Below are 27783 nucleotides of genomic sequence, written 5' to 3'. Positions count from 1 at the left end.
AACGGATCAGCAATTTGCCACAGCATCACTGTTATCACAATAAAGTGTGATGAGCAAAGTCATGTTTGGAACAACTTCCAAATCAATTAAGAACTTTCTAAGCCACACTGCCTCTTTTGCTGCTTCACAAGCGGCAACATATTCGGCCTCTATTGTGGAGTTTGCGAAGCATCCGTTTTTTAATGCTCCACCATACTATAGCTCCTTCATTAATAGTGAACACTGATCCAAAAGTGATTTTTTTCAAATCCTTATCACTTTGGAATTCAGAGTCAGTGTATCCTGTAAGGATCAAATCCTTAACGCCATACACAAGCATATTGATCCTCATTCTCCTAAGATGCTTGAGGATTCCCTTAACGGCAGTCCAGTGATCAAATCTTGGATTGGATTTGTAACGCCCCGAGTCCCTCAGGTTAGTTAGTCTCGAATCAGGAGATTTTTCATTTAATTTTAAATTGATTGTTAATTAAATTTATTGATTGATAATTAAATTTATCTATATTTATCGGGCTCTAAGAAAAAAATCCAATTAAATTAATAATTACCGAACTCTGTATGTTGGGTCTTGTTTTAAAATTCCCCTCCTTTCTCTTGGGCTTGGATGGTTGGGCCTCCATTGAGGTAATGTGGCTTTTAAAACAAAACAAAAGGAAAAGAAAACCCTAGCCCCAAGCTCCTTTTCTTTCTTCTTCTTTTTCTTCTACCCTAGTCATTTCCCGACTTCCTCTTCGTTCCCAATCCCGTCGCGCCTCCTCTCTTTTTCCGGCAGCTTCTCCGATGCCTCGACGCAGCACCGGTGCTGCTAGCCACTTCGAACGGGACGACGACCCGTAGCAGCGGCGGACGAAGACACCACGAGCGGCGGCCGGCGACTCCCGGCGCTCCAGCGGCGGCGTTTCGTAACAAGTACAGCGGTGGCGCGCCCTCCTCGCAGCGGTGCATGGCGGACTACTACAGCGGCGGACCGGCAGCGCGACTCCCCGACGTTCCGACGGCCTGCAGCAGCGGCGGTGCGCCCCGACGATCTGCCACGAACCAGCGCGGCCTCTCCCTTGCGGTGGCGCACGGCGAACGGCGGTACAGCAGCGAAACGACGGCAGAATTGTACGTTACAGCGGTGTTTAGGACGTTTGGCGGTGACCCACATCCGTTCGAAGCTCAATTTAGGCTACCCACACCTTGGCGAGCTAGATCTAGGTGACCCACATCTATACGAAGTCGGTCTTGGTGGGTGAGGTCGACGCAAAACTTAAGGGCACGATTGTGGGTAAGTAGACAAGGGGCGTGTGCGTGTGTTAATGTATGCTCGATATCTCTAACGTGCTGATTTTGTAGCGTTTAATGTTAATTTTGTGACGTCGTCGTGCTAAATAATTTTTATGGTGTTAGTCGATATACTTGGAATGATGTTGGATATTTGCGATGAAAAATGGTGGGTTTTCTGCTTTGATGAACTGTGAGCATTGCTGTGGTAATGTTTGTTGCCTGGATATGCATGTTTTGTTCGGCGTGTTTAGTGAGCTATTATCCTTGGTAATACTTGTTAAATAATGATGTTAGATATTGAGCATGATTTGGGTTATTATTTCATTATTAGGAAGTTGCTAAAGTTGTGAAAGCATGCTGAACTGTACTTGTGAGTTGAAAGATGCAGGGTTAGTGATAAAAGAAAGTATATGGTAAGACTCTGGTGAAAGTTGGATTTTTGGAAGGAATGAAACAGTGGGTGTCAGGGCCTCGGGTATAAATGGTCGGGGGCTGATACGTCACTAATGGAGTATCGAGGCCTCGGGTATAAATGGTCGAGGGTCGATACGAGGAGTTCTTTGGAGGGAAGACTATTGGGGCCTTGGGTACAAATGGTCAAGGGCCAATAGATGGTGAAGTCATCGGGGCCTCGGGTATAAATGGTCGAGGGCCGATGCAGCAGGGTCGGGGCTCTGGGTATAAATGGTCAGGGGCCGATTCTACTCGGAAGGATAACCGTGGAAGGTTAGGATAGCTGTGATGAACGTAGAGGTATTTGAGATGTTAGGGGGTCTAAAGGTTGCTTGTTAACATGTTTTCCTAGTTGTGGTTGTCACTAAATTTTATGGAATGTGTTATGTTTGAATGCATAATGTGTTGAGAAGCATGACTATGAATGTTTCATGATATAGTTGAGCATGATGTGTACGTGTGTTGTCGAGGGCTACTTATGGAGTATATTTTATATACTCACCCCCCCTCTAAATTGTTTGTTTCAGGTGAAGGACTCGTGGGCGACCATGGTGATGGGACGGAGGAGACATGACGAGCGGGGACCATAGGCTGCTTAGTCACTCTTGCTTAGTTTAAGTGATTGGTTAAGACCTTATGTTATGGTCAATAAACTTTTGTCGTTTTTAAATAATTGGGAGGTTCCCCCTTTGTTGTTAATTTCATTTCGAGAATAGGTGACTATCTTAGTTCTATTCCATTTATTGAGTTTTGCCTAGTTTGATTAATAAACTTGTCTTGTGGGGTGGTCCACGAATGTTGTTGAATGCTACTCTGTGAGATTGATTTATTGTTAAATTGATGAGAATTGGGACTTGATATATATACTTGTTTACATAAGGGGTTGGCATGCCGTATTTGGGGGTTAAGTTTAAGTAGTTGGGTAGTTAACGTGACCTAGAAGTGTGTGGGAAATTCTGGGTCGTTACAGATTTGTCGCAACGTTATCACGACGCGGAGCAGCTGACGTCATCCACTGAAGGGTTTCTTTTTGAGATAAGGGTTTGGAGTCGCCACCAATCATCTACGAGATGAGATTGATCACCTAATAAATAAAAAACGGCCTACGAAAATCAAAATTCTTGGTTTGGGAGTCAATTGAGCGCAGGGAAGGTGTTAGCACCCTACGACACCCGTTAAAAAACGGTACCACATTTTGTCAAAAATTATCCTATTATTTTATTTGGTCCAAAAGAAAAATATTTTTGTGTTTTTGTTTAAATGTCCCATATTTATTAATTCACATTTTACAATAAAATATGAATTAACAATTATGAGTGGCGCAAACGCCATTAGCAAAATTAACCACCTCGAGAATATTGGAAATAGCACGTAAGGGTTTAATCTTGGGACCTATGTGTAACCACTCAAGAGTCGTACCTCTTGTGCCAACACTTAAAGATGTTAATTTTAATTTCTTTTTAAAAACACATGTTAGTTAAAAACTTTATTTTAAAAAACATTTAAACGAATCTTACTTTAAAAACTCAAATTTTTTTACCTTGAAATTTAAGTTTCATTTTATCAAACAAAATTTATGTTTTGAAAAAAACTTTACTCTTAATATTTTCCTTAAAAAAGAATTTTCCTTCTTTTAAAAACTAAAATTTTAAAAAAATTAAAGACATCTATTTTAAAATCAAAACAAGATATCTTACTACTATCTAAAAAGAAATTAAAAGGTGGAGGAGGCTTTAAAAAAAAACTTTCATTTTAAAATTCAACATTTTTACCACTTTACAATTTTAATCAAAATTTATTTTTAAAAACATTTTGCTCTTTTTTCCAAAGTAGATCATTTAGAACCTTATTTTAAAACAATACCTTTTATTTGAAAAAAACCCAACAGTTTATTTATTTTGCATTAAAAAAAAAACTAAAAATTTAAAACGAAATCTTCTTTATTTTTAAAATTTATCTTGATTTACCAAATAAAATGTTTTTGTTTTAAACAAATTATATTTATCAAAATCTTTTCTTTTCTTTTCAAAAACTTATTTAAAACAATCTGTTTCTTTCAAAATCCTATTTTTTATTTGATTTCACTTTTAAAACAAACTCTTTTATTTTTTTAAAAAAACAAATTTTATTTGCAAAAAATTTTAGCTTTCTTTACCAAAATTTTTTTAGCTTTCTGGGGGTTTGCAGTGGAGACTGCAGCTTACATTTTAAATAACGTTCCCTCTAAAAGTGTTTCAAAAACACCTTATGAGTTATGGACTGGGCATAAAGCTAGTTGACGTCATTTTCGAATCTGGGTTTGTCCAGCACACGTGTTGGTACAAAATCCTAAGAAATTGGAACGTCGTTCAAAATTGTATCTTTTTGTGGGATACCCTAAAGGAACGAGAGGTGGTCTGTTTTATGATCCTCAAGATGAAAAGGTAGTTGTATCGACAAACGCCACATTCCTAGAGGAAGACCACATACGAGATCATAAACCCTGTAGCAAACTAGTATTAGAAGAGATTTCAAAAGATGCTACAGATAAATCAACAAGAGTTGTTGATCATGCTGGACCATCAACAAGAGTTGATAATAGACCAAGCACATCTGGTCCGTCACATCCTTCTCAAGAGATGAGAGAGCCTCGACGTAGTGGCAGAGTTGTGAGACAGCCTGACGACTATATGGGTTTAATTGAAACCGAAGTCACCATGTCTGATGATGGCTTAGAGGATCCATTGACCTATAAAAGGGCAATGTATGATGTTGACCGAGATCAGTGGATCAAAGCCATGGACCTCGAAATGGAGTCTATGTACTTCAATTCGGTTTGGGAGCTTGTAGACAAACCAGATGAGGTGAGACTTATCAGTTGCAAATGCATCTATAAGCGTAAAAGAGACCATTCGGGAAAGGTACAAACCTATAAAGCCCGATTAGTAGCAAAAGGTTACACCTAGGTGGAGGGGATAGACTATGAAGAAACCTTTTCACCTGTTGCTATGATTAAATCTATTAGGATACTATTATCCATTGCCACTTTTTATGATTATGAAATTTGGCAAATGGATGTCAAAACTGCCTTTCGGAATGGTAATCTTGACGAAAGTATCTATATGGTCCAACCAGAAGGGTTCGTAGAACAGGGTCAGGAGCAAAAAGTTTGTAAACTTAAAAAATCCATTTATGGATTAAAACAAGCATCCAGATCCTGGAACATGAGGTTTGACGCTGCGGTCAAATCTTACGGTTTTGAACAAAATATTGATGAACCTTGTGTTTACAAAAGGATCATCAACTCCACGGTAGCATTTCTTGTTTTGTATGTAGATGACATCCTACTTATTGGGAATAATGTAGGATATTTAACTGACATAAAAAATTGGCTAGCAACCCAATTTCAAATGAAAGATCTTGGAGAGACGCAATATGTTCTAGGTATCCAAATAGTTCGAAAACGAAAGAACAGAACGCTAGCTATGTCTCAAACATCCTATATAGACAAAGTGTTGTCTAAATATAAGATGCAGGATTCCAAGAGAGGTCTTCTACCTTTCAGATATGGAATACATCTGTCGAAGGAACAATGTTATAAGACACCTCAAGAAATTGAGGATATGAGACGTGTTCCCTATGCATCAACAGTCGGGAGTTTGATGTATGCAATGCTATGTACCCGACCAGACATATGCTTTGCAGTAGGGATAGTCAGTAGGTATCAGTCCAATCCCGCTTATGCACATTGGACTGTTGTTAAGAATATCCTCAAGTATCTTAGGAGAACAAGGAACTATGTGCTCGTGTATGGAAATAAGAATCTGATCCTTACTGGATACACTGACTCCGATTTTCAGACTGATATAGACTCAAGGAGATCTACTTCGGGATCGGTGTTCACTCTTAATGGAGGAGCAGTAGTGTGGAGAAGCATAAAGCAGAGCTGCATTGCCGACTCCACAATGGAAGCAGAATATGTTGCTGCATGCGAAATAGCCAAGGAAGCAGTATGGCTTAGGAAGTTCCTAAATGGTCTAGAAGTTGTTCCAGACATATATCTGCCCATCACTTTGTATTGCGATAACAGTGGGGCAGTGGTGAACTCCAAAGAACCGAGAAGCCATAAGCGCGGAAAGCATATTGAGCGCAAATACCATCTCATCAGAGAAATTGTGCAGAGAGGAGACGTTAGTGTAAGACAAATAGCGTTTGAGCACAACATTGCTGATCCGTTTACGAAGGCCCTCCCGGCTAGTGTTTTTGAGAGTCATCTAAAAAGTTTAGGACTACGATTAGAATAAATAGGGCAAGTGGGAGAAATTGGGTATGAGATGCCCTAGTTTATTGTATTTACATTTCTCGCACTTAACTCAACCACGTTGTAAACCCACTAGGAGTTTTAGTCCAAGTGGGAGTTTGTTGGGTACACTGTCCTAAAACTCGTACTTTCTAAACAGTGAACATTAATGTGAGGTTATTCAGACAAATGTTGTTAAATGAAAGTGAATTTGTTTTTTAATAAATCCAATAAACTACGAACCCTTGGCTATTATAATGAGTACTTGGACTTTATGTAGAGACATAAACTTGATCAAGTTCAAGTAAATAGCCTAAACAATCAATAGTACATGGATCAAGTTGGGTACCTTTTCCTGGAGACACTATTGAATACAGCCCATTATTGTAACAAGTTGGGCCCAACGGACCAGAACAATTATAGAGAAAATAATTTCCTCGTTACACAATAATTGGATACGTAAGTACACTTCAACACTCACAACAATTACCACAGCAGCTCGAAATAAAATGAAATGAACAATGAAATAAAAAAAAAGAAATTTCTAAGAAAAGAGGCCCGGGGATTTGAGATCAACTAACCTGAGTAACGCGGGGCGTTATAGACTTCCCCCCTTTAGACACTTTCGTCCTCGAAAGTTCGTCGTTCGAATAATTCAGGGTACCGGGCACTAATTTCGTCCTCCTTTTCCCAGGTGGCTTCCTCTACTTGGTGATTTCTCCACAAGACCTTCACCAAGTCAATTGCCCGATTCCGCAGCACCTTGGTCTCTCTTGCTACGATCTCAATGGGTACCTCCTTATAACACAAGGTTTCGTCCACCTACAGTGGTTCATAATCCAAGACGTGTGAAGGGTCATGGACACTTCCTCAGCATGGACATGTGGAACACGTTATGCATTGCAATCAACGACGGTGGCAAGGCCAACCGGTAAGCGACTGGGCCAATGCGCTCCAAGATCTCAAAAGGACCAATAAATCTTGGACTGAGTTTTCCCTTCTTACCAAAACGTAGAACTCCCTTCACCGATGCCACACGAAGAAAAACGTGGTCGCCAACATCAAACTCCAATGCTCTTCGCCTAACATCAGCGTAACTCTTCTGTCTGCTCTGAGCCGACCGCATTCTTGCCCTAATCCTTTGGATGGCGCTATTAGTCTCCTGCACCAACTCTGGTCCCAACAGGGCCCTCTCACCGACCTCGTCCCAATGCACCGGCGACCTACACTTCCTCCCATACAAAGCTTCATATGGGGCCATGGCAATAGTTGACTGATAACTATTGTTGTAGGCAAACTCCGTTAAGAATAGGTATTTGTCCCAAGAACCACCGAAGTCCAGTACGCAAGCCCTCAACATATCCTCCAAAATCTGATTCAGTCGCTCAATCTGGCCATCAGTCTGGGGATGGAACGCCGTACTAAAATTGAGCTGAGTCCCAAGTGCTTTATGCCAACTTCGCCAAAAAGTTGACGTGAAGCGGGGGTCTCGATCTGACACGATGGATGCTAGTATGCCATGGAGTCTAACTATCTCTTGCATATACAACTCCGGCCACCTTTCTACTGAAAAGGTGGCCTTGCCTGGTATGAAATGCGCAGACTTTGTTAAGCGATCCACAATTACCCAGATCACTGTGAAACCTCTAGCCGTCCTCGGCAACCCTGTAATGAAGTCCATGGCTATGTCATCCTATTTCCACACCGGTACACTTAGAAGTTGCAGCAACCCGGCAGGTCTCTGCCTTGAGGTGGTCTGTTTTATGATCCTCAAGATGAAAAGGTAGTTGTATCGACAAACGCCACATTCCTAGAGGAAGACCACATACGAGATCATAAACCCTGTAGCAAACTAGTATTAGAAGAGATTTCAAAAGATGCTACAGATAAATCAACAAGAGTTGTTGATCATGCTGGACCATCAACAAGAGTTGATAATAGACCAAGCACATCTGGTCCGTCACATCCTTCTCAAGAGATGAGAGAGCCTCGACGTAGTGGCAGAGTTGTGAGACAGCCTGACGACTATATGGGTTTAATTGAAACCGAAGTCACCATGTCTGATGATGGCTTAGAGGATCCATTGACCTATAAAAGGGCAATGTATGATGTTGACCGAGATCAGTGGATCAAAGCCATGGACCTCGAAATGGAGTCTATGTACTTCAATTCGGTTTGGGAGCTTGTAGACAAACCAGATGAGGTGAGACTTATCAGTTGCAAATGCATCTATAAGCGTAAAAGAGACCATTCGGGAAAGGTACAAACCTATAAAGCCCGATTAGTAGCAAAAGGTTACACCTAGGTGGAGGGGATAGACTATGAAGAAACCTTTTCACCTGTTGCTATGATTAAATCTATTAGGATACTATTATCCATTGCCACTTTTTATGATTATGAAATTTGGCAAATGGATGTCAAAACTGCCTTTCGGAATGGTAATCTTGACGAAAGTATCTATATGGTCCAACCAGAAGGGTTCGTAGAACAGGGTCAGGAGCAAAAAGTTTGTAAACTTAAAAAATCCATTTATGGATTAAAACAAGCATCCAGATCCTGGAACATGAGGTTTGACGCTGCGGTCAAATCTTACGGTTTTGAACAAAATATTGATGAACCTTGTGTTTACAAAAGGATCATCAACTCCACGGTAGCATTTCTTGTTTTGTATGTAGATGACATCCTACTTATTGGGAATAATGTAGGATATTTAACTGACATAAAAAATTGGCTAGCAACCCAATTTCAAATGAAAGATCTTGGAGAGACGCAATATGTTCTAGGTATCCAAATAGTTCGAAAACGAAAGAACAGAACGCTAGCTATGTCTCAAACATCCTATATAGACAAAGTGTTGTCTAAATATAAGATGCAGGATTCCAAGAGAGGTCTTCTACCTTTCAGATATGGAATACATCTGTCGAAGGAACAATGTTATAAGACACCTCAAGAAATTGAGGATATGAGACGTGTTCCCTATGCATCAACAGTCGGGAGTTTGATGTATGCAATGCTATGTACCCGACCAGACATATGCTTTGCAGTAGGGATAGTCAGTAGGTATCAGTCCAATCCCGCTTATGCACATTGGACTGTTGTTAAGAATATCCTCAAGTATCTTAGGAGAACAAGGAACTATGTGCTCGTGTATGGAAATAAGAATCTGATCCTTACTGGATACACTGACTCCGATTTTCAGACTGATATAGACTCAAGGAGATCTACTTCGGGATCGGTGTTCACTCTTAATGGAGGAGCAGTAGTGTGGAGAAGCATAAAGCAGAGCTGCATTGCCGACTCCACAATGGAAGCAGAATATGTTGCTGCATGCGAAATAGCCAAGGAAGCAGTATGGCTTAGGAAGTTCCTAAATGGTCTAGAAGTTGTTCCAGACATATATCTGCCCATCACTTTGTATTGCGATAACAGTGGGGCAGTGGTGAACTCCAAAGAACCGAGAAGCCATAAGCGCGGAAAGCATATTGAGCGCAAATACCATCTCATCAGAGAAATTGTGCAGAGAGGAGACGTTAGTGTAAGACAAATAGCGTTTGAGCACAACATTGCTGATCCGTTTACGAAGGCCCTCCCGGCTAGTGTTTTTGAGAGTCATCTAAAAAGTTTAGGACTACGATTAGAATAAATAGGGCAAGTGGGAGAAATTGGGTATGAGATGCCCTAGTTTATTGTATTTACATTTCTCGCACTTAACTCAACCACGTTGTAAACCCACTAGGAGTTTTAGTCCAAGTGGGAGTTTGTTGGGTACACTGTCCTAAAACTCGTACTTTCTAAACAGTGAACATTAATGTGAGGTTATTCAGACAAATGTTGTTAAATGAAAGTGAATTTGTTTTTTAATAAATCCAATAAACTACGAACCCTTGGCTATTATAATGAGTACTTGGACTTTATGTAGAGACATAAACTTGATCAAGTTCAAGTAAATAGCCTAAACAATCAATAGTACATGGATCAAGTTGGGTACCTTTTCCTGGAGACACTATTGAATACAGCCCATTATTGTAACAAGTTGGGCCCAACGGACCAGAACAATTATAGAGAAAATAATTTCCTCGTTACACAATAATTGGATACGTAAGTACACTTCAACACTCACAACAATTACCACAGCAGCTCGAAATAAAATGAAATGAACAATGAAATAAAAAAAAAGAAATTTCTAAGAAAAGAGGCCCGGGGATTTGAGATCAACTAACCTGAGTAACGCGGGGCGTTATAGACTTCCCCCCTTTAGACACTTTCGTCCTCGAAAGTTCGTCGTTCGAATAATTCAGGGTACCGGGCACTAATTTCGTCCTCCTTTTCCCAGGTGGCTTCCTCTACTTGGTGATTTCTCCACAAGACCTTCACCAAGTCAATTGCCCGATTCCGCAGCACCTTGGTCTCTCTTGCTACGATCTCAATGGGTACCTCCTTATAACACAAGGTTTCGTCCACCTACAGTGGTTCATAATCCAAGACGTGTGAAGGGTCATGGACACACTTCCTCAGCATGGACATGTGGAACACGTTATGCATTGCAATCAACGACGGTGGCAAGGCCAACCGGTAAGCGACTGGGCCAATGCGCTCCAAGATCTCAAAAGGACCAATAAATCTTGGACTGAGTTTTCCCTTCTTACCAAAACGTAGAACTCCCTTCACCGATGCCACACGAAGAAAAACGTGGTCGCCAACATCAAACTCCAATGCTCTTCGCCTAACATCAGCGTAACTCTTCTGTCTGCTCTGAGCCGACCGCATTCTTGCCCTAATCCTTTGGATGGCGCTATTAGTCTCCTGCACCAACTCTGGTCCCAACAGGGCCCTCTCACCGACCTCGTCCCAATGCACCGGCGACCTACACTTCCTCCCATACAAAGCTTCATATGGGGCCATGGCAATAGTTGACTGATAACTATTGTTGTAGGCAAACTCCGTTAAGAATAGGTATTTGTCCCAAGAACCACCGAAGTCCAGTACGCAAGCCCTCAACATATCCTCCAAAATCTGATTCAGTCGCTCAATCTGGCCATCAGTCTGGGGATGGAACGCCGTACTAAAATTGAGCTGAGTCCCAAGTGCTTTATGCCAACTTCGCCAAAAAGTTGACGTGAAGCGGGGGTCTCGATCTGACACGATGGATGCTAGTATGCCATGGAGTCTAACTATCTCTTGCATATACAACTCCGGCCACCTTTCTACTGAAAAGGTGGCCTTGCCTGGTATGAAATGCGCAGACTTTGTTAAGCGATCCACAATTACCCAGATCACTGTGAAACCTCTAGCCGTCCTCGGCAACCCTGTAATGAAGTCCATGGCTATGTCATCCTATTTCCACACCGGTACACTTAGAAGTTGCAGCAACCCGGCAGGTCTCTGCCTTGAGGTGGTCTGTTTTATGATCCTCAAGATGAAAAGGTAGTTGTATCGACAAACGCCACATTCCTAGAGGAAGACCACATACGAGATCATAAACCCTGTAGCAAACTAGTATTAGAAGAGATTTCAAAAGATGCTACAGATAAATCAACAAGAGTTGTTGATCATGCTGGACCATCAACAAGAGTTGATAATAGACCAAGCACATCTGGTCCGTCACATCCTTCTCAAGAGATGAGAGAGCCTCGACGTAGTGGCAGAGTTGTGAGACAGCCTGACGACTATATGGGTTTAATTGAAACCGAAGTCACCATGTCTGATGATGGCTTAGAGGATCCATTGACCTATAAAAGGGCAATGTATGATGTTGACCGAGATCAGTGGATCAAAGCCATGGACCTCGAAATGGAGTCTATGTACTTCAATTCGGTTTGGGAGCTTGTAGACAAACCAGATGAGGTGAGACTTATCAGTTGCAAATGCATCTATAAGCGTAAAAGAGACCATTCGGGAAAGGTACAAACCTATAAAGCCCGATTAGTAGCAAAAGGTTACACCTAGGTGGAGGGGATAGACTATGAAGAAACCTTTTCACCTGTTGCTATGATTAAATCTATTAGGATACTATTATCCATTGCCACTTTTTATGATTATGAAATTTGGCAAATGGATGTCAAAACTGCCTTTCGGAATGGTAATCTTGACGAAAGTATCTATATGGTCCAACCAGAAGGGTTCGTAGAACAGGGTCAGGAGCAAAAAGTTTGTAAACTTAAAAAATCCATTTATGGATTAAAACAAGCATCCAGATCCTGGAACATGAGGTTTGACGCTGCGGTCAAATCTTACGGTTTTGAACAAAATATTGATGAACCTTGTGTTTACAAAAGGATCATCAACTCCACGGTAGCATTTCTTGTTTTGTATGTAGATGACATCCTACTTATTGGGAATAATGTAGGATATTTAACTGACATAAAAAATTGGCTAGCAACCCAATTTCAAATGAAAGATCTTGGAGAGACGCAATATGTTCTAGGTATCCAAATAGTTCGAAAACGAAAGAACAGAACGCTAGCTATGTCTCAAACATCCTATATAGACAAAGTGTTGTCTAAATATAAGATGCAGGATTCCAAGAGAGGTCTTCTACCTTTCAGATATGGAATACATCTGTCGAAGGAACAATGTTATAAGACACCTCAAGAAATTGAGGATATGAGACGTGTTCCCTATGCATCAACAGTCGGGAGTTTGATGTATGCAATGCTATGTACCCGACCAGACATATGCTTTGCAGTAGGGATAGTCAGTAGGTATCAGTCCAATCCCGCTTATGCACATTGGACTGTTGTTAAGAATATCCTCAAGTATCTTAGGAGAACAAGGAACTATGTGCTCGTGTATGGAAATAAGAATCTGATCCTTACTGGATACACTGACTCCGATTTTCAGACTGATATAGACTCAAGGAGATCTACTTCGGGATCGGTGTTCACTCTTAATGGAGGAGCAGTAGTGTGGAGAAGCATAAAGCAGAGCTGCATTGCCGACTCCACAATGGAAGCAGAATATGTTGCTGCATGCGAAATAGCCAAGGAAGCAGTATGGCTTAGGAAGTTCCTAAATGGTCTAGAAGTTGTTCCAGACATATATCTGCCCATCACTTTGTATTGCGATAACAGTGGGGCAGTGGTGAACTCCAAAGAACCGAGAAGCCATAAGCGCGGAAAGCATATTGAGCGCAAATACCATCTCATCAGAGAAATTGTGCAGAGAGGAGACGTTAGTGTAAGACAAATAGCGTTTGAGCACAACATTGCTGATCCGTTTACGAAGGCCCTCCCGGCTAGTGTTTTTGAGAGTCATCTAAAAAGTTTAGGACTACGATTAGAATAAATAGGGCAAGTGGGAGAAATTGGGTATGAGATGCCCTAGTTTATTGTATTTACATTTCTCGCACTTAACTCAACCACGTTGTAAACCCACTAGGAGTTTTAGTCCAAGTGGGAGTTTGTTGGGTACACTGTCCTAAAACTCGTACTTTCTAAACAGTGAACATTAATGTGAGGTTATTCAGACAAATGTTGTTAAATGAAAGTGAATTTGTTTTTTAATAAATCCAATAAACTACGAACCCTTGGCTATTATAATGAGTACTTGGACTTTATGTAGAGACATAAACTTGATCAAGTTCAAGTAAATAGCCTAAACAATCAATAGTACATGGATCAAGTTGGGTACCTTTTCCTGGAGACACTATTGAATACAGCCCATTATTGTAACAAGTTGGGCCCAACGGACCAGAACAATTATAGAGAAAATAATTTCCTCGTTACACAATAATTGGATACGTAAGTACACTTCAACACTCACAACAATTACCACAGCAGCTCGAAATAAAATGAAATGAACAATGAAATAAAAAAAAAGAAATTTCTAAGAAAAGAGGCCCGGGGATTTGAGATCAACTAACCTGAGTAACGCGGGGCGTTATAGACTTCCCCCCTTTAGACACTTTCGTCCTCGAAAGTTCGTCGTTCGAATAATTCAGGGTACCGGGCACTAATTTCGTCCTCCTTTTCCCAGGTGGCTTCCTCTACTTGGTGATTTCTCCACAAGACCTTCACCAAGTCAATTGCCCGATTCCGCAGCACCTTGGTCTCTCTTGCTACGATCTCAATGGGTACCTCCTTATAACACAAGGTTTCGTCCACCTACAGTGGTTCATAATCCAAGACGTGTGAAGGGTCATGGACATACTTCCTCAGCATGGACATGTGGAACACGTTATGCACTGCAATCAACGACGGTGGCAAGGCCAACCGGTAAGCGACTGGGCCAATGCGCTCCAAGATCTCAAAAGGACCAATAAATCTTGGACTGAGTTTTCCCTTCTTACCAAAACGTAGAACTCCCTTCACCGATGCCACACGAAGAAAAACGTGGTCGCCAACATCAAACTCCAATGCTCTTCGCCTAACATCAGCGTAACTCTTCTGTCTGCTCTGAGCCGACCGCATTCTTGCCCTAATCCTTTGGATGGCGCTATTAGTCTCCTGCACCAACTCTGGTCCCAACAGGGCCCTCTCACCGACCTCGTCCCAATGCACCGGCGACCTACACTTCCTCCCATACAAAGCTTCATATGGGGCCATGGCAATAGTTGACTGATAACTATTGTTGTAGGCAAACTCCGTTAAGAATAGGTATTTGTCCCAAGAACCACCGAAGTCCAGTACGCAAGCCCTCAACATATCCTCCAAAATCTGATTCAGTCGCTCAATCTGGCCATCAGTCTGGGGATGGAACGCCGTACTAAAATTGAGCTGAGTCCCAAGTGCTTTATGCCAACTTCGCCAAAAAGTTGACGTGAAGCGGGGGTCTCGATCTGACACGATGGATGCTAGTATGCCATGGAGTCTAACTATCTCTTGCATATACAACTCCGGCCACCTTTCTACTGAAAAGGTGGCCTTGCCTGGTATGAAATGCGCAGACTTTGTTAAGCGATCCACAATTACCCAGATCACTGTGAAACCTCTAGCCGTCCTCGGCAACCCTGTAATGAAGTCCATGGCTATGTCATCCTATTTCCACACCGGTACACTTAGAGGTTGCAGCAACCCGGCAGGTCTCTGCCTTGAGGCCTTCACCTGTTGACACGTCAGACACTTACTAACAAACTGGGCAATCTCGCGCTTCATGTTATGCCACCAGTAGTGCTTCTTAAGATCCCTGTACATTTTGGTGATCCCAGGACGCACCGAGAACGGGGTACTATGAGCCTCGGTTAATAGGTCCTTCCTTAAAGAGAAGTCTCTTGGTACACACAGTCTCCCCTGATAAAGCAGGGCCGTATCTCCAGAAAGAGAAAAATCCCCTTGACCTACTATAATGAAACCCTTGCTCAGGCTGGAATCTCCCTTCTGTGCAGCGATGACCCACTGTCTGAAAGTGGGTTCAACCGAGAGTCGAGCTAACACTGCCGAGACATCCTCCACTGCTAACTCCACCTCAGAACGATCCAACTCGTCTAGTACTGGTCTACGAGACACTGTCGGAGGTGCCATGCTCGTTGCCCTCCTACTGAGTGCATCGGCCACCACGTTCGCCTTGTCCGGATGGTAGTTGATCTCATAGTCATAGTCCTTTACCAGTTCTAACCACCTCCTCTGCCTTAGGTTAAGTTCTTTCTGAGTGAAGAAATATTTCAAACTTTGGTGGTCGGTGAAAATTTGAATCTTTCCCCATAAAGGTAGTGTCTCCATAGTTTCAGGGCAAACACCACCGCAGCAAGCTCTAAATCATGGGTGGGGTAATTAAGCTCGTGTACCTTTAACTGTCGCGAGGCATAGGCTATGACATTCCCATGTTGCATCAGAACGCAACCCAAACCTCTGCGCGAAGCATCACTGTACACCACTAGACCTCCCGTCCCATCCGGTACCGTTAGTACCGGGACCGTGACCAAACGCTTCTTTAGTTCCTGAAAACTCTTCTCGCACCCATGCTCCAAGCGAATGTGGCATTCTTACGGGTCAACTGAGTCAAGGGCGCTGCCAACCGGGAGAAATCTTGGACGAACCTCCTGTAATAGCTAGCTAGCCCGAGAAAACTGCAGATTTCGGTCACTGTGCGAGGCCTTGGCCAACCACTGACCGCCTCTACTTTGGCTGGGTCCACGGCAATACCTTCCCTGGTGACTATGTGGCCAAGGAAGGCCACCTTATCCAACCAAAACTCCCATTTTGAGAATTTCGCATACAAGCTATTCCCCCTCAAGGCGGTAAAGACCCGTCGCAAATGTTCTTCGTGCTGTTCTTCTGTCTTGGAGTAAATTCAAATATCGTCGATAAATACGATCACAAACAGGTCCAAAAATTCCTTAAAAACCCGATTCATGAGATCCATGAATGCCGCAGGGGCATTAGTGAGTCCGAAGGACATTACAGTAAACTCAAAATGCCCATACTTGGTCCTGAAGGCTGTCTTTGGTATGTCGGCGTCCTAAATTCTCAACTGGTATTACCCCGATCGTAGGTCTATCTTCGAAAACACCATCGCTCCTTTTAGTTGGTCAAAGAGGTCGTCAATGCGAGGAAGAGGGTATCAATTCTTCGTTGTCACCTTGTTCAACTCTCGGTAATCGATGCAAAGTCGCATAGATCCGTCATTCTTTTTCACAAAAAGCACTGGAGCACCCCAAGGAGACACGCTTGGGCGAATGAAGCCCTTGTTTAAGAGCTCTACTAGCTGAGCCTTGAGCTCTTTAAGTTCCGCTGGAGCCATGCGGTACGGTGCCTTCGAGATAGGGGCTGTCCCGGGCAAGAAATCGATGCAAAAGTCCAGTTCACGGACAGGAGGTAGCGCCGGGAGGTCTTTAGGGAACACATCTGGAAACTCTTTGAACACGTGGATGAAGTCGATGCTGGGTGGAGTCACACTAATGTCGACGACACTGGCCAGATATCCCCAGGCACCATTCTGTGCCTTCAACGCTGAGACTGCCCTTGGAACTCCACCCGAAATTCCTTTAAACGTAAAGCTCTGACCCGAAGGTAGTTGGAAAGAGACTTCCCTCCTCGAGCAATTAATGTTGGCTTGGTTGGTAGCTAGCCAATCCATGCCCAAATGACGTCAAAATCCCGCATGTCCAGTTGGATCAAACGTGCCTCTAGGGTCTGATTGTCAAAAGATAACTCACCTGCTCTCACCATTTGACTAGCAATCAAAACCGACCCTGAAGGTGTAGAAACTGACAACAGAAACCTTAAAGGCTCTAGTTCGAGGGTTGCCCGACGAACAAACGCAGTAGAAATGAAGGTGTGACTCGATCCCGAGTCAAATAATACATAAGCAGGCACATTATGGACTAAGACCGTACCGGTAGATAATGCAAAGGTAAAGACATAAATCCCGCACACAAACACCCCAAATAAAACAAAAAGAAAACCCCAAGCGAGAAAGGAGTACTTGTGACAACGGTTTCGGCATCCGCCGCTTCCTTGCGAGTAAGTGCAAAGACACGAGCCCTCTAATTACCTCCCTACGTCGAAACTGTTGGGGGAGCCCTCTGCCCTAGCCTCTGAGTATTCGCGGCCGTCATAGAACATTCCCTTGCAAAATGCCCTTCCCTTCCGCACCTGAAGCAACGCCTAGTTCCCGTCCAACACTGCCCCGCATGTCTTTTCTGGCAGGAGGGGCACACTGGTGGCAGGCCCTGCTGCTGAGCCGGGCGCTGGGGTGCTCTAAATGGCTGGTCGGCGTATGCCAGAGCGACCTTCCTTTTCACACCCGAAGATGATCCGACTTCCACCAGAGGTTGGACCCTGTTGGAGACATCCTTATCCATGATTAAGGCGCCCCTAACTGCTTCAGCGTAGGTAGCGGGTCGCTGAAGGTCTACTGGTCCCCTTATTCCCTTGCGTAAGCCCTTAACAAACCTCTTGATCTTCATTGCTTCAGTGAGAATTAATTCCCGAGCAAAACGAGAGAGCTCCGTAAACTTCCTTTCATACTGTGCTACCATTAAGGTTCCTTGGCTGAGATGGAGGAATTCTGCCTCTTTCATATCTTTCACGGTCTCCGGGTAATAGTAGTCGTACAACATGTCCTTGAACCTTGCCCACGTAACTGGTACGTTAGCATGATCTTCAGCCGCTGCTACTGAGTCCCACCAATTCAGAGCCTCGCCCCTCAACATAAAGACCGCACCCTTAACCTTCAATTGGTCCTCATTACCCAGGTACACGTAAAGGGCTTCCAACTCCCTGACCCACTCTTCTGCTGCTGTCGCTTTCTCGCTTCCCCCGTCAAAGGTAGGGGGTCCGTAACGCTTGAAATCCTTGATGAATTGAGCTTCGCTCTGGGGAGTATGAAAGTGTCGAGGCGGTTGAGTTTGTGCACCGCCAACCCCTGCTGTGTTATTGACCAGTGCCTGCAACGCCTCCACAAGCAACGCCAACTGTGGGTTTCCCTGGGGAACTGTCGGGGGAACTAGGCGATTGACCCACTCCTAATCTGCTGTTGGAGGAATTGGAGGAACTACCTCTGCCTGAACACCAGCAGGAGGGGGTAGTGGGTCCGCCACATTTTCACCTCCGGGAGCTGGGTCGACGCCTGCACGCAGCCTCATACTACGACGGGGGTGGCATTCTCTGGATGAAAGAGCACAACAATCAAGTACGACGTTAGTACGTTACCAAACAGAAAGACCAATAGTAGAATGGCAGTCGAAACTCCCACATAAGAGCAAGGTCAGCTACATTCTAGCTAATATACTCAGTGACCGCACTAGGCCTAATGAAACTGAGCTGCAACTTTAACTGACGAGAAAAGAATTAAACGCAGAGGCAATTCATGGGGAAAGTATAAGTTCACAAGAGCAAGCATGAGGCGTACATGGTGATGACACGGAGGCCGATAGGGATCACTACTCCTAAGTACCCTAGTTACTAGGTCAGTCTACAGGAACATTTCGGCTCTGATACCAACTGTAAAGACCCAGATTTCTGACACGTTTAACGAGGTAACGACCCTATAATGCTTACTGAACCCTCCCATCTAAAGTAACGAAAATGTAATGTTCTCCTAATGCATCATACAAAATGGAGGTACACAATAATAGAATATTCAGGAGATAATACCCGCCTCAGTGGTCAGGAATCAAATCAAGAATATAATCATTTTGTCTCGTAATCCCAAATACATCAGTAGTTCGAATAGCAAAAACAAAATACCCATAAAGCAATAAAAGAAAGTGTCCTTGGAGTTAACCCAATGTCTAATTCCCCTTTTTATTTCATAGCAGTAAGATTTTAACGTCTGCATTGCAAGACATCATTCCCTAGCCTAACCGACACAGCTAGTGATCCCGCCTCAGTCAGACCTCCTCCACGTCATCACCACGGTCAGCCCGGTTCACACTTGAAACAAAAAGGTAGAGGGGGGGGGTGAGTATATAAATACTCCGTAAGTAGCCCACCCTAACTAAAAACCGCAACACGCTCGTAATCACAACCACATCAAAAGAACAATAGCAGAACAACAGATTGGCAGCACGGGATAATAATAATAGATTAACAATTCCATACAAGCTACCCAACACCTAGACTTCCGGGACCCCAACCACACTACCCACTAGCACTTGTCCATACTTGAACTAACACTCACTCCCACTCCATGTTAGTACTCCAAGTCTAACTTTTCGAGGCGTAACGGCTATTGACATTTATTCCCAAGATACCGACCTCCCTCTACAACGCTTGGTGTTCGACCCTGCCATTTATTCCCAAGGTCTAGAACTGTTACATCTTAAGCACCCCTTCACGTTAGTCCTGCGTACTTAACTCCTCTAATCGTTTTGGCCCTTGACATTTATTCCTAAGGCCCCAACACTTCTCTACAGAAACTTGAAGTTCGACCTTGCCATTTATTCCCAAGGTCTAGAACTATGCACCAGTCCTTGACATTTATTCCCAAGGCACCGATGACTACCCGGCGTATTGGTTCTTGACATTTATTCCCAAGACCCCAATACTTCTCCATAGAAACCTGATGTTCGGTCTTGCCATTTATTCCCAAGGCACCCACTCAAAGCTTTGAATAACCATGCGACTAGTATGCATTTTCAATTTAGACACCCCACAGGTTAACGAACCACTAACCCGTCCCATCGCTCGTGACAATTCCCACTAATCTTCCAAAGACAACCTATAAATAAGTCTTCCACATTTCAATTCACAGCTCAATTTTACCAGCATGCTTTTCTTCGTACCAACAATACACTAACTCAGCAGCTTCCAACAAAATAATATAAAACTATATAACAGGCTATCAACACACGCATTTCGTCACTGAGAGTTTCAACTACAAAAAAATCATAATGTCTAGCAATGAAACAACAACACGTAACACAACAATAATCACTGAGAGTTCACAAACCACGGCTAACAATTTTCTAATGCACGAAATAAATTATTCTAAATTAAAAATCAGCACCAAAACCATTCAACTAATTAAAAATCAGCACCAAAACCATTTCAGTTAATACAAAATAACGCACGACTCGCCCCCTGGTGCTACTTAGACACTGCTATGCTCCTATATCTTGCGTCAACCCACCACCTAAACAACAATAGACAACGAAATAATTAATACAAAATTTCCAGCCGTCTAAATTCATTCTAAGAGATATTGCAATGTCCATTACTGCAAAAATCGACTTCGTCTAGGTGCAGGTAGCTTAGGCCTAACTCGAATGGTTGTGGGTTGCGTAAATCGAGCCTCTAATGGTTATGGGTAGGTGCCGGGATCGGAAACTGCTACTGTCCGGACTATTTTAGCAGTAAAAATTCACCAAAACGATGCCCACGACGCTGTGTGCAGCAAGAACCCGCGCCACGACCCGCTGCTATCGGAACTCGCGCACCACTGCTGTTGTCCGACGCGTCGTGCACCTCCGCCACTACCCGACACCCGCGCAATGCTGCTGCCGACTCCCGCGCACCGCTGCTGCCCGTTGCCCGCGAACTGCTGCTGCCGTCACCCACGCGCACTTGCCCGTTGCTGCCCGACGCCGCACACCGCCGCTGCCCGGAGTCGCCGCCGCCGTTGCCTGCCGCGCCACCTGCCGTGCCATCGCCTGCTGTCGCTGCTGTCAAATTGCCGGTGGTCGCCGTCCGTCGAGTGTTTCGGGGAGGGTTGAGGCGCCGGTAGAAGAAAGAAGATGAAAACTAAAATGGGGAGGGGAAGAAGAGGTTCACGAAAGGGGAAGGGTTGTTGGGGGCTAGGGTTTTCTCTTACCTTCCTTTTGTTTTAACAAGAAGGGACCCACTTGGGCTAGGCCCTTTTCTCTTTCCCCCTTGTTTTAAAACAAGAAAGACCTACTTACTTAGATACTTAATTTGGGCCCAACGGACCAGAACAATTATAGAGAAAATAATTTCCTCGTTACACAATAATTGGATACGTAAGTACACTTCAACACTCATAACAATTACCACAATAGCTCGAAATAAAATGAAATGAACAATGAAATTAAATAAAACGAAATTTCTAAGAAAAGAGGCCCGGGGATTCGAGATAAACTAACTTGAGTAACACGGGGCGTTACAGATAAAATGTAACGAATCTGGCTTTAACAACAGGCTTCGACCTCGACTTAGATCGAGTTCGATTTAACTGAATGATAAAATGCAACAGACCTGACTTAAACAACAGGCTTCGACCTCGACTTGGATCGGGTTCTATTTAACCAAATGATATAATGCAACGGACCTGACTTTAACAAAGGCTTCGAGCTCGACTTCGATCGGTTTCGATTTAACCGAAAGAGAAAATGCAATAGACATGGCTTTAACAACATGCTTCGACATGGACTTGGGTCGGGTTCGATTTAACCGAAGATAAATATTTGATCACAAAAAATTACCAAGCCTACGAGCTCGGCTGAAACAAAATGATGACCTTGAAGATGAGCTGAATTTATCTGAGCAGGAGATCTTCAAGAAAAAACACTCCGACGCCCAAGTCAGGAAGAATCCAATTTGTATTCGAGAGAAAATACAATGTTCGTGTACCTGGGATAGAGGCAAATGATTTCTATATATATAGGTCGAAATCTGTGGCGGAGCAAGATAGGTCTAGGTCGACTCAAACAAAGAATGAAAACGGGACCAAAGAAAATCTTGGTAGGCTTAGCCATAACGGAGTCGACTCGGTTGACAGTCGAAATACTGAGGTGATAAAACTTTTCTCTTCTAATAAGGATATGCCACCTAAGTGTAGGGTTTATAGATTCTTATAAGCTTGCTAAGTGCATGAGATATACACTTGACGCATGATGATAAGACTAACAAAAACCATGTGTTCATGCAAATCCAAACCTCCAATGGCAGTATGCAGTACTTATCGCAGCGGGAGTCTGACATCCGAGCGAGAGGTCAGACCAAACTAACTCATCCTGGCAACCGAGACTATACTACATATGTACCTATGCAGGTGATGCGCTGGTCGGTCCTAGAAATGGCTGCAGCTGAGCCAGAGATCATAAAGGATGTGATAGGAATGAAGGCGGTGGAAAGCTATGCTCATATTAAAATGCGTCCCCAAAAGAGCTAATGAAGATCGGGTACCTTGTCACTGACAATTGAGTATGGCCTATGAATTAGCTTTAACTCTATAGGTCGAAGAAAAGCTAAAGAGATTCGCAGGAGGCTCCATGGGAAACTGCTGCGTGACTTTTGGCGCAACTATCTTATGAAGGATGGGTGCATCTACAAATGTACATTGCCTCAATGTCATGAATGACAAATGATGCTCATTTATTATTTTGCTTGTGTTTTTTACTTGAAGAATGATAACTCATTGACAATGTGTGACAACATATGATCTCAATTTAGCTTAACCAATGAATTTGACCTTCAACGCATGATGCAATAATGAATGCATTCTAAAAACTAGAAGGCTGCAACATGTATGCATGATAGTCATTTTTGTTTTGGCTCAAGCAATAGAATGTGACTATGAATGCACAATGCATGATATTTAAGTTTCATAATTTAACCATGATATGAAAACTATTTATTTTTTTGAAGAATATATATGCAAGTGATGTGAATGCATGATTTGTAAAAATATGGTTGAGAGAACAAGAAGTTTTTCCATATTTTGCAAATATATTACTTTTGTGTCTCATCCCTCTTATTAGCAAATATTAGCAAAGAATCAAACGAGAATAGTTAATGTCGACATTGGAGTAAACCTTCAACTCTTTTTTTTTTTCATTTTCTTTTGCTTTTGTCCCCTCCCCCCCCCCCCCCTTTTTTTTAATGAATGCCTTCACGTGATAAAATATATACACATAAGGGTAATTTCTCAACCATATCAGGTTTGGTGGAGATTATTTTGTATATGTATCTCATGTGCTAGTTTAGAGAACTATTAAAAAGTAATCCATAGCATTGTACATCTTGCTTGATTAAACTACTTCATAACCTTATCCTTGTAATTGACAAGAAGATTAGATAGGAGAACATGAATTTGACTTTATGAACAAATGAGGATGGAAACCATGATTTTCCATCAAGCCTCATGATGGGAAAAGTCAGCGAGCTTCCTTTTTAAAGAAAAAGAAACCAAGAGTTCAAAGATATTTTATCAAATCTCTTGAACAATAAGATATTGATTTTTTTTTATTGAAGCTTTGGGTTAGAGATTATGATAGAAGAGTAAAAGTGATCCAATTTATTTGGATAAATAACCTTGAGAATTGGTTGCGTAACTCCCAATAGTTCATCTCATTTACCTCACTCATTCTTTGAGCTTAGCTAGAGACCTTTGATGAAATGATCTTTCTAACCACATGTTATCCTCCATGGAAACGTTATTGTGGTCCACTTTGAATGTAAAGCCAGTCTTTTTAGCCTTAGCTTCGAAGTGCAGTTGATGCAGTTCACTTTTGAATGCAAAAGACCTCTCATTTCTCAAAGTGTAGCTCTTTATGGATTGTAGAGTACACTTTGTGAATGTTGAAGACTTCTCAAAAATTGAAAGATTTTGTGCAATGTAACAAATCTCAATCTGAAGATGACCTTTGTCTCAAAGCTTTGTACAATGCAATTACCATTTTGCCCCAACGAAACATTTCTCAACTTTGCCCCAGTTTGAAAATTTGTAAACAGAACCTTGAAGTCTTTGAAACTGCAGTTGTTGATCTATATTGATTGCCCCAGTCATGGAACTAAATGATTGTCATGGCCTTTTTATCTTTCTTTTATCTTTTCTTTTTTTTTCCTCGTTTTCCTTTTTTCTTTTTGCTGGACATAATCTTTTCTATAAACAAAGTAGGGTGCAATCTCATATTAAAAAATAAAATTTGATCAGGCGTACTCGCCTTTTACAACTCTGACTGCTGTTCCAAATTATTTCTTTTCTGTTGCTCCAATAACATGATGAAACTGTTCTCAAACGAAGCTCATTAAAGAAGATCGAGATCTTAAGACTATTTGTCAGGTCGCTAACTTTCCAATTCTCAAAATCATTATCCTCGATCTTGGAATCACTTTTTACTCAAAAGAAAGGAGCAGACAAAAGATTAATCTTGAAGAACAAGACGGAAGAGAGTTGGGAAGAAAAATTTAGATATGAATAAAAGGCAGTCAAAATAGGGAGATTTTTGTGCTACTACAAATACCAATTCATGAAGCAGTAAATCATAAGAGCCCAATATTATTCCGTTACCTTCAAAATTCTCTTGGTAAAATTAGGCGGATAATTTTGAATGTTTACCACATAATTAGATGTGGTAGGCTTAGCAAAAGGCTTTTTATAGTGAGCAAATAAATATGGATATTCATCACAAAAATTGTATGTGACGGACTCAGCAAGGGATTTTTTTTTTGTAGTAAATGGTCAACTCTCAATGTTGACCATATTTACCATATATTGGTAGGCTAGGCTCAAAGTAGATTAGGCTCAAAGCAGGCTAGGCTCAAGGTTTTATAGGGAGTGAGTAATTTTGGATTCTCACCTCAAAAATGTATTCTTGCCCTAGCATGGAAATTTAGTGGTTTACTGGTTTGCACATGAGAAGAAATAAAGAGGCCAACATAAAGTTGCTTTGAGTTAGGGTTTAGCCCGAGAACAAAGCTTGGTAAAATGGTTGAGTTTTGAAAAATATTATATCTCGTTGAGAACTTTGAAGGCATTCATTTTTTTCATTTTTCATTTCTTTTTTCACTTTTATTTTTATTTTTATTTATTTTTATTTATTATTTCTTGTTTCCTCTAAGTGACTTACTATAATTGTTTGATTCTTGCTAAATTATCAACTAACAAGAATGATAAGAGTAGACCATATCAAAACATGCAATTTTATTTTATGGAGAGTCTTTTGAAAGAAAACATTTTTTGTTTTTTTTTTCTTTTAACAAATGATATGCAGTGATGTATGAATGAATGAATGAATGTATGACCTTTGACTTTTTCTTTTTAGAAAAATAGCTCAATTTCCACATACTAAAATTATTTTTGACAAGTACTTAGCTAAATCATAGATGACTAAAGCTTCATTGTCGTTTTAACATTAACAAGCAATCTCAAAGATGACTTCAAATAAGAAATAGACTTTATTGATAGTGCAAAGCAATAGGTCAACATTGACTTTCACAACCTTGTACACTCATGATTCTAGTGCTTCATGTGTGGACCATCTTCCTTTGAAAACCTAAGCCACCCTGCCCTCATTAAAACTTGCACTTTATGCTTCAGTGAAGTACAGTTCTCAGTTGAATGACCTACAGCTGTTGCATGGTAATCACAACAAACATGCGGGCCGTACCACTTTGGATAACGTGGTTGTAATCGCTCTACGGGTACGGAAGCTAATAAATTACCTTGAAATAATTGGGATAACAGCTCGATATAAGATATTAGGATCGGATGAAAGATCTCTTGCTTTAGTTGCCTCCGACTACTATGAGTTTATAGGTACTGTAGACGGATTATTGTATATCGTAGATCCATGTTGGTGCATCCATTTGCGCTTTGAGTTTGCTGCCTGGACTTTATTTTTCCTTTTAAAAGAGCTTCCATTCGTTTCAGGATGTGACTCTTTATTAAATAAAGGCACTGGCAGTTGTTCCGTTGCTTCTCCCCATATGTGAGGATATTCTTTCCCTGCAGTTTCTTCAGCATTTCCATCGGTAACATTTTCTTTTTCTTTACCTTTTGAATTATCTGAGTAATTTGTCTTTGATGTTTGTTCATCTCAGAATGTGAATTCAACCTGATAGTTCGCAGGAACTTGTTGGCCTTTCTTGGAAAGCTGAGTTTCATGTGACGAATTATGCTGGGGGAAGCCCTCTGTTGATTGACAAAGAGGTGGGTCCACCCTAGGTGATGAATTGTTATGAGATTTGACTAAATTGTTAGGTTGAGAAATGTCCCCAACATTATTCTTTAAGACATTGTAAATTTCCGTGACTTGCCTTTGAATCTTATCGATGTCTTGTCTCATCTTCTTTAGCTCTACATTCTGTACCTTCATGACCTATTCTTGAATCTCGTCTCTTATTTTATTTAGCTTAGCATTCAATTCTTTCATGACCTGTTCGTGGATTTCGTCTCTTTCTTTAGCTTAGTGTTAAATTCTTCCATGTTATGCTGGTTTATGTACCTTGTATATAAAGAATAGTAAATATGTAGTTGTTGAGCTGTTTTTTCTAAGAGTTCGTGTTAATTATGATGTAGTAATGGAGAATGCACAAATTTTGTTTTTTTTTTAAGATAGAAATTGATATGCATGAGACGATATTATGCAAATGTTTGATATAAATTAGGGGAAAATTTTTTAAATGATTATGAACATGTGAAATGATGCATGCATAAGATGATATAGAGTTTTTTTTAGTGATGCATGAGAATGATGGACATGTAAAATGATAAATGCGAGATATATTCTTTTAATTTGTGATGACAACATGTGGCATGGTGCATGAGAAAGACATAGAGTTTTTTTTTTAGTTTGATTTTCCTTAAATATGCTACAAGGTGCCCTAATGATATGATACATATGCAATTATTAGTGCATGTAAATGCAATGCTAGACTCTAACTCATCCTAAGAGAGAAACATGAATATGCATGACATTTGATTCTAAGGGTTAAGGCTTAACTCCTAAGTTTTGGATAAAAAATGAATGAATTTGAAAGTCTTTGGTGGGCCTACATAGGGACATTTATAACCCCTTTGAAATACAACACTTCTACCCAAAACTTAAACAAATAGCTAGGAAGAAGTAAGGTAAATGATTTTTTACTCTTTTCCTTTATTTTTAAAAAAGTGGTTCATTTCAAACCTTATGGTTAAAACTCCAAATCAAACCTAAATTTTTTATTAAAAAACAATATGTCATGAATGACATAACAACCCACATAAAATGCAATATGAATATGGTGTGACGTTATGTACTAATGAATCCTATAGGTTAATGACCCTCAAATCTTCCATATGCTTTGACAGTATGGTCGACTTGAGTGAAGAATTTCATACTCCTGCACGGGAACCGAAATTCCACGAAGGTCACACTACTCAGTTTCCGATCTAATCCTAAGAGGTAAAGCACGGGTACTTGTGGATGTGTGTGAAATGCATGGCGATGCAAAATAAAATTAATCATTACAAAATAATAATTAAAACAATACAACTAAAAAAAATAAAGCGGACCAAAAAGCAATATAATAGGACAATAAAAAACAATAATAATGACTTGAATCTCTAAACGTCCCCAGCGGAGTCGCCAAGCTGTCGCAACATCATCGCAACGCAGAGCGACCGACGTCATCCCCTGATGGGTCACTTTTGAGATAAGGGTTTGGAGTCGCCACCAATCA

General features: G+C 41.6%; 2 protein-coding genes and 3 pseudogenes across 2 annotated transcripts; 4 read left to right on the top strand and 1 right to left on the bottom strand.

Moving 5' to 3' along the window:
• The first annotated feature begins 943 nt into the window (after window positions 1-943).
• On the top strand, window positions 944-4667 carry LOC148212255 (uncharacterized). The gene is made up of 2 exons (XM_088122165.1): window positions 944-1139; window positions 4030-4667. The coding sequence occupies exons 1-2, from the start codon at window positions 944-946 to the stop codon at window positions 4665-4667; spliced, it is 834 nt and encodes a 277-aa protein (XP_087978291.1).
• Window positions 4668-5324: 657 nt separating this feature from the next.
• LOC148212254 (secreted RxLR effector protein 161 pseudogene) lies at window positions 5325-6005 on the top strand (annotated as a pseudogene).
• Window positions 6006-8963: 2958 nt separating this feature from the next.
• On the top strand, window positions 8964-9644 carry LOC148212253 (secreted RxLR effector protein 161 pseudogene; annotated as a pseudogene).
• A 2960-nt stretch (window positions 9645-12604) lies between these two features.
• Window positions 12605-13285, top strand: LOC148212252 (secreted RxLR effector protein 161 pseudogene; annotated as a pseudogene).
• A 4150-nt stretch (window positions 13286-17435) lies between these two features.
• On the bottom strand, window positions 17436-18524 carry LOC148212251 (uncharacterized). The gene is made up of 2 exons (XM_088122164.1): window positions 18438-18524; window positions 17436-18326 (listed from the first exon to the last, which is right to left on the bottom strand). Exons 1-2 carry the CDS (start codon window positions 18522-18524, stop codon window positions 17436-17438), a joined length of 978 nt encoding a protein of 325 aa, XP_087978290.1.
• Window positions 18525-27783: the final 9259 nt, after the last annotated feature.

This window comes from Momordica charantia, assembly GCF_013281855.1.
Source record: "Momordica charantia cultivar OHB3-1 chromosome 3 unlocalized genomic scaffold, Mcharantia_2.0 BLBB01000003.1, whole genome shotgun sequence".
Taxonomy (NCBI): domain Eukaryota; kingdom Viridiplantae; phylum Streptophyta; class Magnoliopsida; order Cucurbitales; family Cucurbitaceae; genus Momordica; species Momordica charantia.
The sequence above is the reverse complement of the archived record's forward strand: the minus strand, read 5'-3'. Positions and strand labels throughout refer to the sequence as shown.